The 13,797-nt window shown below is 44.1% G+C and overlaps 1 protein-coding gene across 2 annotated transcripts in view; it reads left to right on the top strand.

The window, feature by feature from the left end:
• LOC149459677 (estradiol 17 beta-dehydrogenase 5-like) overlaps positions 1-13,797 on the top strand; it is a 57,332-nt gene that overhangs the window by 41,467 nt on the left and 2,068 nt on the right. Inside the window, exons 6-8 of one of the 2 annotated variants that reach the window (XM_089680637.1) lie at positions 2,335-2,447; positions 3,411-3,576; positions 9,788-9,847. In XM_089680637.1, coding sequence (XP_089536763.1) covers positions 2,335-2,447; positions 3,411-3,576; positions 9,788-9,847 — 339 coding nt within the window. Of the gene's footprint in view, positions 1-2,334; positions 2,448-3,410; positions 3,577-9,787; positions 9,871-13,797 lie in introns of both variants that reach the window. The other variant, XM_089680636.1, reaches the window with a different exon arrangement.

Raw genomic sequence — 13,797 nt, 5'->3', positions numbered from 1 at the left:
GACAAACACAGGTCAGGGAGATCTCACTCTAGCAGTATAAAAAAACCTGTAAAAAGCCAGGAACTGACTCATCCATCCACCTACAACAGAAATGTGTAGGTGTTGGGGAGAGCAGCTTTTCCCAAACTTATATTTCATTTGAGGGGATCAGAGCAGCACAGGGTTATAATTATATTCTATATCACTTGTGGGTGGATTGATCCTATTAACACCATCTAAGTTAAGCTGCTAGAATATTAAAAAATGTTACAAATGATATGACTTAATGGTAGTCTTTGCAACTACAGATATGTGAACCAGCAAGCCCAGGCTTGGTATCCCTGATTATATATAAAATTGTATTTAAGCTGGCCACGGTTCATCCGGATCTTCCGCTGTACACCTCCAGGTGGGCTGGGGCCCTTGCCATTCAGATATCGGATGAGGACTGGTTGAAATCCTTTACCCTTACCTACTGTTTGTCTCTGACCAGTAGGGCTCAGGAAACCAATTTCAAATTGCTCACTTGGTGGTACTGATGCCCCACCTTCCTTCATAGGATTTACCCCTCCACCTCTGATCTCTGTTGGCGCTGTCGGGCTGCCCCTGGCTCCCTTTTTCATGTCTGGTAGGAATGTCCCCCTATTTATGCGTTTTGGGATTGTATTTTGCGAGTCTACTTGGAGGTTACAGACCAGACGGTCTCCAATACGCCCCAAATTGTTCTGCTTTCTATCTTGCCTGGCTCCTTCAAATCTATCAAACGGGCCTTCTTCACCATTGCTAGACAGCTGCCAGGCTGGTTATACCTCGCCATTGGAGAACTAGCTGTATTCCGACTCTTTTGGAGTGGGTTGAGGAGATGGATCACATTAGACATATGGGGGTTTATTTACTAAAGCTGGAGAGTCCAAAATCAGACTCCCTTCTGCATAGAAACCAATCAGCTTCTAACCTCAGCTTGTTCAATGAAGCTTTGGCACTGAAACCTGGAAGCTGATTGGTTTCTATGCAGAAGGGAGTCTGATTTTGGACTCTCCAGCTTTAGTAAATAAACCCCATGGAGTCGCTATTGGCTCAGGAATTGGGCACTGTGGAACGCTGTCGTCAGACTTGGCACTCCTGGCATATGTATAGGGAGTCCTCCGTACTCACACCCTCATGACTACTTGAGCGGGAATTGTCCTTTTTCTCTCTTTCTGGTTCATGTTGGTTTGTTGTCTCACTGGGTGCTTTTTCTCAGGCGGATCTATTTATATTTTTTTTCCTTTTCTTCCTTCTTTCCTTTTTCCCCCTTTTTTTCCCTTCTCCGCTATTCTTCTCTCCCCTTCTCTCTCCCCTCCCCCCTCTTTTTTTTTCCTTTTTCCCCCTCCTATTTTTGTTTTTCTGGGCGATTGTTTTCTGGAACGGGAGGTGTGTGGATTGCTGTGGTGGGTTCCATGGCTCCTTTCCTTTTTTTCAGGCTGATCTCAATTGTTCTGTATGGTGCATTGTCCCTTAGGGTTTGTGCTTTTTTATTGTGGTTCTTTTAGTCTTTATAATCTGTGCCCTTCGGGGGCTTGATATTGTTTGTACAACAAAACTATTTGCACTTTACTCTTGGGTCTGTGTAACGGAACCGACCCAGTCTGCGTTTGGTACTTCCGTTATAATACCGCTACCCTGTCCGTACACCGACCACAGACCCCACAGCCGACTAAACAAGACTAGATGACACCAGTCTGTCTGAACATGGAACTCTTTATTTGAAACTCGAACTGGCTTTTTATACACTTAGCAACAAGAGACACACAGGTATTCAAACTTCACACCAACAGACAGTCCCTACAGGAGGAAGGGCTTTGGGAGACAACCCCCCACTAAGCTAATACACATAAACACATACATTCAATAATAGTTTGCTCCCTAGCAAGACAAACAATAGAACAATGGGATGCAACCACATGGCATTAAACAATCAACAACCCCCAAACCCAATATTAGGACAGATCACCCTGTACCCCTAACAGGCACAGGGTTACTTACACATAATAGGGATATGGGGAGCTGAGACAGGGGTCTTCCACCTCTCCAAAGTGAGCTGTGTTCCATGGGCCCCCCACCCAAAGTAACCCGTCACAGTCTGTAATTGGAGATACTGAGTGCAGTCTGTTATTGTTTATTATTGCCTCATGTGTTATTGTCTACCCTTCTTCTCCCCCCTCTTCCCACACCCACCCTTAGTCCCTTTTTGTTCTATTCCCTACCATTGTATTGTTTATGTGCCAGTTTGACTTTTTTGTACAGTTTCTGAAAAGCTTTAATAAACTGAGATTGATCATAAAATTCTATTTAATGTGTTTCTTGTCTGTACAGGTAGAATGCCATGTGTACCTGAAGCAAGAGAAACTGCTGAAGTTCTGCAAGGACAAGAGCATTGTGCTAGTTGCCTACAGTGTCTTGGGCTCCAGCCGGGACCAGGCATTGGGGTAAATAGAAAAGTTTCTATAGGAAGTTGAAAAACTATTTTGATCTCAACTGTATTTACATGCACAGTCTGAATAGAAAGAGCTTGCTTCTTTAAGCTGAAATCCAACACAAGAGGCATGTTTATTCTTACTTGAATATTGGTGTGCTTTGTGAATTTCTTCCAAATCTGTGGGGTAATCCAGTTTAAAACTTTGCCCCTGTGCAGGAGCTTCCTGTAATAAAGACCGGTCACTGCCACTCCCTCTCCTTGTGCAGGCAGGGTGACTGGTCTTGTCACTGCCCCTTCCTGCAAGTAGCCTATAGTGGGTGGGGTCTGCTGGGTCCCTCCCACAGCTCTGCTCTCTTCACAGGCTATGTACAGCACTATGATGATGTCGTCACTGCTACTTTTACAAGATAATATCTGGCTTTGTAAAGGAATTTGGTGAGCACAAACTGTAATCATGTCCTCAGTGGCTATTAAGTATTATATTTAATTAAAGGCTTGTGAGCCCAGAGTTCAGCTTAAAGCCCAGGTTGCTCTTGCTGCCTCTGAAATCTTGTGAGACTTCAAACAACTAGCATACTGACAGATCATATGACCATTTTTTACTTCATTATTATTTATTATTAGTTGTCTTGTCAGTTTGGCATTTTCGCCATGCCGCAGTAATGAAATGGGTGAAGCCATGGTTTCTAGAGCACAGCATAACACAGGGCATGCCATACTCATCTTCCAATTATTCTGTAAAGTCTGTTAAAATAAAAACAAAACACTCTGGGCTTCCTTCCCTTTATCTCCATGAAGAAGTAGTTGAAGTTGTTCCTGCATGTCCGATACAGCTGTCTGTCAGACCAATTGGAGAATTACAATGATATGTGTTGCAATGGTGTAACATTCTAATTCTATCCCTGCCTGATGTTTTTGGTGGCGAGGTTGTTTAGATATTTGGAATGAGCTTTGTCTGTTTGCTTTTCTGTAGGATTGGTGTAGATTGCCCTGTACTCCTTGAGGACCCAGTCCTGAATGGCATAGCAAAGAAGCTTGGCCGGACTCCGGCTCAGGTGGCGCTTCGATATCTGCTGCAGAGAGGGATTGTCGTTCTTGCAAAAAGTTTCACTGAACATAGAATCAAAGAGAACCTGCAGGTACAAACTGCGCCAAACCTTTTTATAAGCTTTGGATAATATAGGGAATGGTTAGAGCTGAAGTTTAAAGTGATATTAATGGTTTATTTTTTTTCAAATAACAAACATGTTATACTTACCTGCTCTGTGCAATGGTTTTGCACAGTGCAGCCCCAAACCTCTTCTTCTTGGGTCACCCACTGACTCTCCTCGCTCCTCCCCTTTGACCAGTGCCCCTAATAGCAAGCCACTTGCTATGGGGGCACTGGTGTGCACTCATTCCTGAGCCCCTATGTGTTTATAAGACATAGAGCTGCAGCTCGGCCCCACCCCCTGCTCTCTCCTCATTGGCTCACTAACTGTGATTGACAGCAGTTGGAGCCAATGGCTCCAGCTGCTGTATCTCAGCCAATGAGGAGAGAGAGAAACACAGGACAGCTGAGGGTCCCATGCACATCACTGGATGGAAGGGGGCTCAGGTGAGTTTTAGGGGAGCTTTGGGGGGAACAGCACACAGAAGGTTTTTTACTTTCATGCATAGTTTACTATGCTTCAGTTACGAATGAACACAGTGAGCGATTGGTACCGTTCATTGACTCTGTCCATTCAAAAAAGGAAGGGTCCCTTCTCTGTCCGGAAAGCATTCCCCGCAGAGGGAACATAGCAAGACATAGCAAGAAGTAAAAGAAGATCTCTTTGTTTCCCCATTTGAAGATTTCTCCTTATCTATTCCTGTGAAAAAGCAAACGTTTTGGATTTTATATCACTTTCTGTACCACAGACCAGGGGCAGACTGACCATTTGGAAACTCGGGCACTGTCTGAGGGCCCGGGGTCAGTAGGGGGCCTCATGAGATGCCCCTGGTACCTTTTTCATAGGCTTTTTTGAGTTTGGGCAAGGACACAGGGGCCTCTTGATCCCCTATTGCCCGGGGGCCCATGAGTTGTCAGTCCGTCCTTGCCACAGACAATGCTCTCCAAGCCAGTGGGGGTCCTTTCCAGTGAGGACACAGATACCAAAGAAAAAACTGACAGATTCTAACCCTTCTACAGTCTTAAGTTTAGGCTTTACATACACTTTAACCGCTTCCGCGCTGCCCTATAGCAAAAATATTGTGCAACATCATGCACAGTATATATACGGGACTCTGCAGTTCTGAGTAGCGAGCGCACGCCCTACTCACGCTGCCATTCGCGACCTCGGCTGTCAATCACCAGGTCCCGGCCAGTGATTTCCCGCCTGCACCCGGCAATCACCAAGTATCACCGACAGGGGAGAGACCTGTGTATAAACAACACAGATCTCTCTCCCCTGCCACCTCCTGCACACTGATTTGTATGGCTCTGCAGAGCCATGCAAAGCAGTGTGCTTACAGTGAAACACACAGTCCACACAGTTAACCCATTGATCTCCCCACATGTTAACCACTTGCCTACCAGGCACTTATACCCCCTTCCTTACCAGGCCAATTTTCAGCTTTCAGCACTGCCGCACTTTGATTGACAATTGCGCGGTCATGCAACATTGTACAAATATGAAATTTTGATCATTTTTTTCTCACAAATAGAGCTTTCTTTTGGTGGTATTTAATCGCCACTGGGCGCTTTACTTTTTGCGCTATAAATTAAAAAAAGTGCAAAAAATTTGAAAAAAAAAAAAAGTTTATTTGTTTCTTTTATAAAATTTTTCAAACAGGTATTTTTTCTCCTTCACTGATTAGCGTTGATGAGGCGGCACTGATGGGCACTGATAGGCGGCACTGATGGGCACTGATAGGCGGCACTGATGGGCACTGATAGGCAGCACTAAAGGGCACTGATAGGCAGTACTAATGAGGTGGCACGGATAGGCGGCACTGATAGACAGCACTAATTAGGGGTCACGGATAGGCGGCACTGATATGCAGCACTGATAGGCGGCACTGATAGGTGACACTGATGATGGGTACTGATAGACGGCACTGACTGGCATCACTTCTGGGCACTGACTGGCGGCACTGACTGGCACAACCCCTGGGCACTGACTGGTGGCACTGACTGGCAGCACTGGTGGGTGGCACTGGTGGACAGCACTGGTGGGTGGGCACAGGTGGGTGGCACTGGTGGGCACAGGTGGGTGGCACTGGTGGGCACAGGTGGGTGGGCACAGGTGGGTGGCACTGCTGGGCACATGTAGGTGGCACTGCTGGGCACAGGTAGGTGGCACTGCAGAGTGGCACAGGTGGGGGCACTGCTGGGCACAGGTGGGGGCACTGCTGGGCACAGGTGGGGGCACTGCTGGGAATGGGTGGGCGGGGCTAGTGGGCGCACAGCTGATCGGAACTTGCGGGGGTCACTGCTGGGCACCGATCATCAGGGCACTGATCATCAGTGCCCTGATGATCGGTGCCGATCCCCGCTCTGACAACTGCCGGTTCTCGGCAGTACTTTCCTCACGATCTGACAGCGTGAGGAAAGTGCAGCCGAGAACCGGCACTTGCATTTTCCTGTGATCAGCGTGTCATTGGACACCGCTGATCACGTGGTAAAAGGCCGGTGGGATCGGCCTTTCACCACATCTCGTGATCAGCTGTGTCCGTAGGACACAGCGATCACGGAGATCGCCGGGTGCGCGCCCCCTGGGGCGCGCAGGAGAGCGAGTTCTGGGAGGACGTCATATGACGTCCACTCAGAACTGGCCGGCCGCGGTGAAGCCGTCATTCGGCTATGCGCGGTCGGCAAGTGGTTAATCCCTTCCTGCCCAGTGCCATTAGTACAGTGTCAGTGCTTTTTATTTGCACTGATCACTGTATTGGTGTCACTGGGGATGTCAGTGACACCAAGTCAGTTTCTCCCAGTGTCAGAATGCCCACCGCAGTCCCACAGTCCCATTACTAGTAAAACTATTTTTTTTAAATTCCAGTATATAAAATTTGTAAATGCTATAACTTTCAGGTAAACCAATTAATTTACACATATTGGGATTTTTTTTTAGCAAAGTTATATAGCAGAATACATTTTGGTCTAAATTTATGATGAAATTGTTTTTTTTTAAATATTTTTATTGGATATGTTCAATAGCAAAAAGTCAAAAATATTGTTTTTTTTTTCAAAATTGTTGGTATTTTTTTGTTTATAGCGCAAAAATAAAAAATGCACAGGTGATCAAATACCACCGAAAAAAGGACGTAAATTTCATGTGGGTGCAGTGTTGCATGACCACGCAATTGTCAGTAAAAGTAACGCAGCGCCGTATCGCAAAAAATGGCCTGGGCAGGAATGGGGGTAAATCCTCTGGAGGGCAAGTGGTTAAGGAACCAAATCTAAGACTCAAATTTCATTATTTAAAAGGGACCTGCGAGGTTTGCAGATGCCTGCCCTATGTAAGTGTCTCTTCCAGCATTGGAATCTGCCATTACATGGCTCCTAGAAGCGCTGCCGTTTTTTTGGTCAGTCTTGTCACTGTGCATAATGCTGCAGAACTGTGCTCTTCTCCAGGACTGCCAATGCTTCAAGCTGCTGGGTAGTGATTGTCTGCAGCACTGAGCAGGAGCTGTGAAAGGAAACAGTTTTCAGAGGTGACCTTTAAAGTTCACCTATCATGAAAGAAATTGATAGGCTGTCATTGGCTTTGTAACCAGTTGTTATTATTATTATACAGTATTTATAAAGCGCCAATAGTTCGCTCAGCGCTGTACATTACAGAGGGGAACAGAACATGTGACAGAACAATACCAATACAATGCAAAACATGAGGGGATCGAGGGCCCTGCTCTTTCGAGCTTACAATCTAGGTTATGCATGCTACTTAAGCGCCCCCCCCCCAAAAAAAAATTAAACAAAGTATACAGATTGTGTGTAGTACTCCCTGTCCTGCTCCTCTGCTGCTCCTTCATTTGTCAAAATGACAGCTGTGTAAGCACAATGGCTGAAGGAGCTGCTGCTGCTGTTGAAACAGAAGACCATCTGACACATTGTTTATAAACATTACTCATGTTACATTACTCATAACATTTTTACTTTTGTATCTACTCTTTCTTATTCATTTCCAGACCTAAGACCCTGCTCGCACTGGGTGCGACTTGGGATGCGATTTGCATGCCATATGACTTGCAAATCGCATGCCAAGTTGCACCCTATTGTCCGCAATTACAGCGGTCGTATCGGTGTGGTTCCAACTTGGTCGGAGCCACGCCGATCTCTACTTTTGGTGTGATTTGCATAGACATCTGTGTCAGATGTCTTGCAAATCACACCTGAAATCGGTATGTCCCCCAACCAGGGGCGGACTGACAACTCATGGTGCCTCTGGGCAACAGGGGATCATGGGGCCCCTGTGTCCTTGCCCAAACTCAAAAAAGTCTATGAAAAAGGTACCAAGGGCATCTCATGGGGCCCCCTACTGACCCCAGGCCCTCGGGCAGTGCCCGAGTTTCCAAATGATCAGTCCACCCCTGCCCCCGACTTTGAAATTGTGCGACTTCACTGTAAGTCCCACGACTTCAAAGTCGGGCTTGATGTGACTGGGGGGTAAGGCTCGGTTCACACTTCCACAACTTGGGTTCTGACTTGTGAGACATGCCACTATGATGACATGGGAAATCCCATGTTAGTCAAGGAGAGCGGTCCTAATTAGCACTACTGAAGTCGCTCCGACTTTAGAAAGGTTCCTGTACTACTTCAAGGCGACTTCTACCTGACTTGTGCCCATAGACTTTAATGGAAGTCACCTCCAAGTCCGATCCTCATCTATATTGATGTGATTTGGATCCGACATTACAGGAAGATTACCCAGGCATTCCCTGAAAGTTGCTTCAATGTCGCTTCAAAGTAGTACTCAAGTTGCCTGGCAAAGTCGCACTGTAAGTCGGCGCAACTTTCAGAAAAAATTAGAAAAAAGTGAACAGTATGTTGGGTTTTTTTTTGTTTTGTCTTTGGATTGGAAAATATAAAATAATAAGACAATATGGTGGATTAGACTGTATACTTTGCAAGTACATTTGGTTTTCGTTAGTAAATGGTGTGAAGCTTCACTTTGTAAAGTATATCCAATCATGTGGAAAGAAAATGTGAAAAAGCATTTTTGCTTGCACATGATTGGATGGTGGAAATCAGCAGGGCTTTACCCCGCTCTATATTCCTTTAGTAAATTCACCCCAATATCACCAAAATTAAGCATTGTTTGCCCCTAGAAAACAATACTGTATGCTGTATGTATTACTTTGTTATCTAATGCAATTGCAAAATTTTTGCTGAATTAACAGTGCTGCTAGTGTTAGTAAATAGATAGGAAAGTATATTTTATTTACTTGTTTTAAACTTTTTTTTTTACATTTCCTTAGTTACTTCCTGGTTTCCATGCCTAGGCAAATTATGTCATACATCCTAGGAGTCTTCAGGAGGGGAGGATGGGTTTTCTAGCTGTGGCCATCTTGAGTAAGGGCAGATGATTTATGTAGCATTTACGTCCAGGAATCCATCTGCCCTTAGCTCAGGCATGTAGGCAGGAGGGTGTGCTCAGGTGAGAAAGCCCTTCCTCCATATGAAAAAAAAATGTCCATGAAGACTCTTGGGATGCATGACATCGTTTTGGCCTAGGCCAGAAACCAGGAAACAACTGAAGACAAATAAAATAAAGTTACAACATGAAAATATAATATGTCTTCCTATTTATATACCAATACTAGCAGCATAAAGTTTAAAATAGTTAATGTTGATCGAGAGAGCTTAGTTCCGCTTTAAGGGAAATCTCTCCAATGAGACACAGATGGCAAAAAAAACCTCCAACAAACTGACAGGAGACGCAATAGAGTCAAATCTACAAATCTCTACATTCAATACAGTAACAAAAATGAGGACAAGATAGGATGTGAAAATGATTTTCAATGAAACATTAAAATAATATTAAAAATATTCACTCGCTGAAAAACAAAACAGCTTCCGATATATTGCAACTTACAAGTCCTTAGATATGATGGCTGCAATAGTTTTATCTTTTCATTTTTCACCTGGTGATCATTGCACTGTATCTATAGCGAAGAAGGATTGTCACCCTAAGGCAGGACTATAGAACACACACACACATCAGCTCTGTAACAGACCCGGGAGGGGACAAATAGCCGAAGTTCATTGTCAGGGTTTACATACTTTCAAGAACAAACTTTGTGTTCACAAGAACTGGTTGAACCACCCTTATTCAGTAGAAAGAGCAACATAAACGACCACACATGTATAACAATTTCTTTCATCTGCAGGTATTTGACTTTGAACTGGGGGAGGAGGAAATGAATTCCCTTAAAGCCCTGAATAAAAATGTGCGTTATGATAAAATGTCTATGTGAGTATAACTCCACTGATATCACTGTCATTTTTTATTTGGTGAGAACCAGTCAACCTATATATTTTAGAGGTTCATAAGGCCTACTCTGGATTTGACGGCCAAATATGATGTTGGGGAGAGGGTTCATCTGTTTAAGCTGCATTCACACTTGAGTGTTTTATAGCTTGAAGCTCCATAAAAGCTCAGAATGAAAAAATCAATTGTTCTTTATGGTGCCTGTTCACACCTGATAACATGAACAGGCACCATAGGGAACAACTGAGTTTTTAAGTTTGAGCGTTTTTGGAGTTTGGAGATTCAAGCTACAAAATGCTCAAGTGCGAATGCAGCCTTAGAGCTACCATAGGTGCTGATAATGAAAGCCTCTATTTGGCCAAAGCACACAAAGAGTTTTTCAACTGGAACCTTTCACTTCTGTCTGCTTACTGAGTTGTATGACACATAGAGAGGTCCTACATCGTCTAAGATGTCTTCCTACATCATGTTCTTAGGGAAAGGCATTTGGACAACTCCTGGCATTAGTTGTTAGTTCTTCTGCATAGCAACATCGGGGCTCCTCTGTTTGAATCCCAGGCAGCATGCTATCTGCATGGAGTTTGCAGGTTCCCCTTTTGCTTGTGGGGGTTTCCTCTGGCTACTATGGTTTTCTCCAACAGTATAAAGACATGCTGATAGGTTAATTGGCTCCTGTCTAAATTGGCCCAAGTAGGTGTGTGTGTATACATGTGATAGGGAACTTGAATGCGCAGAGACAGGTGCCAATGTACAGTATGTAAAGCACTTCTTAAATGGTTGGTGCTGGATAAATGCTTGCTATAAAATAAGTCTTTCTGCAGTCACCCTTAGGGCTCTTGTACCTGGACTTTTCTTTGCATCTGAGATGCTTGTTGTGAATGTCTAAGCAGATCAGTGCATCAACTTCTATAGCAAGAATAACCATAGGTGGATTGAAATTAGGCTGGTCCCTGCTGAATTAGCTGAATTTCCATCCATCTATGGCCAGCTTTAGGCTGGCTATAGTCCTAAGAGGACACTCAGTCATGCAGGCATAATCCAGTCACCTCCAGCATGAAAAAGCATGGGGAAACAACTACATGCTTGGTAGGTGTAACACTGTCATTGTGGGTGAAGCAAGACGCGAGAACTGGTGTCAGATTATTAGTGGGAGGAGTCATACTAATTAGGGAAGGTCTTCTATTCTGTCTAGTTGATTTTCCTTCCTAAGCATCATGATTGGTTTCCCATAGTAATGAGATCATTGCTGAACCATCCAAAACTCCCATATTTAGTAATAGTCATGCTTTGTCTATGGGTAGAATTGTAATTAGTAATTTAGCAATCCCAATCTTAGACATGAGTAATTTGGTGGCTTGTAATCTTAGACATAATGAGCCCAGTACTTCAAGCCAGATGTGCTACCACTAAGTCAATGTGTTGCTGCAGGTTTTCAAAACCTAGCCAGGGGGAGCTAGCTAGTTGTTTTAGTTAGAGGCTGGATAGCAGCCTGGTATGAGTCAGCCTGGGATGAGTCAGCCATGCAACTTTAGTTTAGGGCTGAGGGCTCTGTAGGTCAGTTCCCTGATACCTCCCCCAGGTCTATAAGCTTGAGAAGTTTCTAGAAGGCAGTGGGTGGGGTGAGGAGGGGCTGATCTGCATACTCAGGGGACTCTGACCAATCCCCAATCTGGAGGCTTGGAATGGGCTTTAGGAATGGAAGAGCCTGACCAGAAAGTGGTCAGTGACCGGTGGAAGATGATGTGAGAAGGCTGGAGTGTGGAGCCTGGGAGGGGGCCCAGGCCATCTGCAGACAGGATTTGGGAAAAAGGATCTCCCAGCCTCAACCATCCGCTGAAAGAGGACCTGGAAAGCAGGGAAAGAGCCAACCTACCATAAGGCCTGAAGGCAGCCACCAACCCACATGCTGACCGGAAAGGACTGAGCGAGTTTTCCTAAACCCCCTGGGCCAGATAAAGGGAGAGGGCAGTCAGGTGGCAAACCCAACTAGCTCATCGTCTAGGGCTGCTCTACTACAGTGGCAGTTTCTGGGTCCCCTTCCTCTGGGATTCCCTCAGACAGCTGGGTGAACAGGAGGACTCATCTGGGATCTGAGGAGGTACACCAGAAGGGCTAGAGAGCTCTTCAAGGAAAGACTATTTGTCTATGGACTTGTACAGAGTTGCTAAAGAAATATGTCCTTACATTCACAAATCCTTGGCCATCCCATATACTCCTCAACCCCATCCAAGTTCAATACCGCTTAATAAAATCACAAAAAAAACAAGCTCAAGGACTGTTCACTGTCTTCAGTGTGCAAGGGTTGAAGAAAAGGTGTGTTGCCTGGCTGTGTAGGACTATAGGGGAACCCAAAACTCAACGACTTCTAAGGTGCTAGTGCTACATGTGTTTGATATATAGTCAGTTCATAGACCTAAGGTTATATAAAGTTTTTTAACCCATTGACACTGACGTAACACAAATATGCAGCCTTACAGAACTGGGCTTTTTTCCATGGGGCCACATATCTGCATACCTGTCTTTGTGCCACACAGCGCACTCCCAGCACAAAGACTGGGGTGTCACTGAGAGCCCCGGGTCCCGTTCAAATGATCGGGACCTGGGACCCCCGATTCTGGGTCATATGATCTCTGTGATAGCCTCTTATTGGCTATCACAGTGATCAGTTACTGTGAAGCCTGCCTCCCCTCCTTGTTTTTTTTTCTCTCTGAATGGAGGAAACAGATACATTGTATCTCTCACTCCTTGCAGAGAGTGAGAAAAAAAAACAACTGTAAAAAAAAAAAGAAAAAAAAAAGATAAATAAATAGATATAAAAAACAAAGAAACACCTAGATCAAGGTTTGATCTAGTTCAGTGCCAGGGTTAGTGTTTGTGTCAAGGTCAGCGTCATGTCAGTTAGTAAAAGAAAATGTGCACTATTATTTCTGGGCTGTACTACGAGTACAAACAACAAATAACACACACATATATTGTATCGCTGCTGGAAAATTTATTTTGGGTTGTTCTTTGGTGGTAGGTTATGGTAGTAACAAGAAAAACATAGCTAAATTTAAAAAAAAAACATTTTTTTTTACTATTTGGGCCAGTTTCTCTTGGATAATAAAAAAGAAAAAACAAGGGATATACATTATTGTTTACCACCAAATGAAAGCCCAATCTGTCCTGAAAAAAACAAGGTATAATTCACCTGGATGCACAAAGTAGTTGTGATGATATGTACGGTTTTACTAACACATGTCAAAGTTGTAAAAGTTTACTTAGGCTTTAAGATTTGTTTTACCCTTAGGCTTGAAGGGGTTAAAGGAAACCTGTACTTTAGGCTGCCATGTCTAACCTTTTCCTGAAAATGCTAGCTGCTTGGCTGACATGTCAGTCCTCTGACTTTAATACTTTTTATATCATTGACTTGAAATTTGAACTGTAGGCATTCTGATTTGCTTGTCCTGGATGAATGACTCAAAATTTCTAATGCCCAAGATAGCCAGGCAAATAGTGTTTCCAAGAGGAAGTAAGCAATGATAGCCAGGCAATTAGTGTTTCCAAGAGGAAGTAAGCAATGACAGCCAACAAAATTGAAAGTATAGGTGTTTTTTTTTAATTGTATCTAAACATAAATACAAAACTGGAAAATATTACAGCCTACAAGTCCTTAGATGTGTTTTCTTTTTTCAAGGCCTTTTTCCCTTTTATTTTCATCTTGTGATCTTGACAGTAACACCTCTCCTTCCAAAGTGACAACTCTCACTCATACTTTTTATATGGATGATCAGCATTGTCACCCTAGGACAGGACTGCAGATCACCTTCCCCTCTAAAACAAAGGGGTGGGTGGGGGAGGTTTGTTGTACACAAGGAGAACTGAAGAAAATGTAACTGATAATAGTAAGCAGTGGCAGAGAAGTTATCG

Source organism: Staurois parvus, unplaced genomic scaffold (assembly GCF_062004578.1).
Source record: "Staurois parvus isolate SC_StPar_1 unplaced genomic scaffold, SC_StPar_1.0 ptg000249l, whole genome shotgun sequence".
Lineage (NCBI taxonomy): Eukaryota > Metazoa > Chordata > Amphibia > Anura > Ranidae > Staurois > Staurois parvus.
Note: the sequence above shows the minus strand (reverse complement) of the source record. Positions and strands in the feature narration are given on the sequence as shown.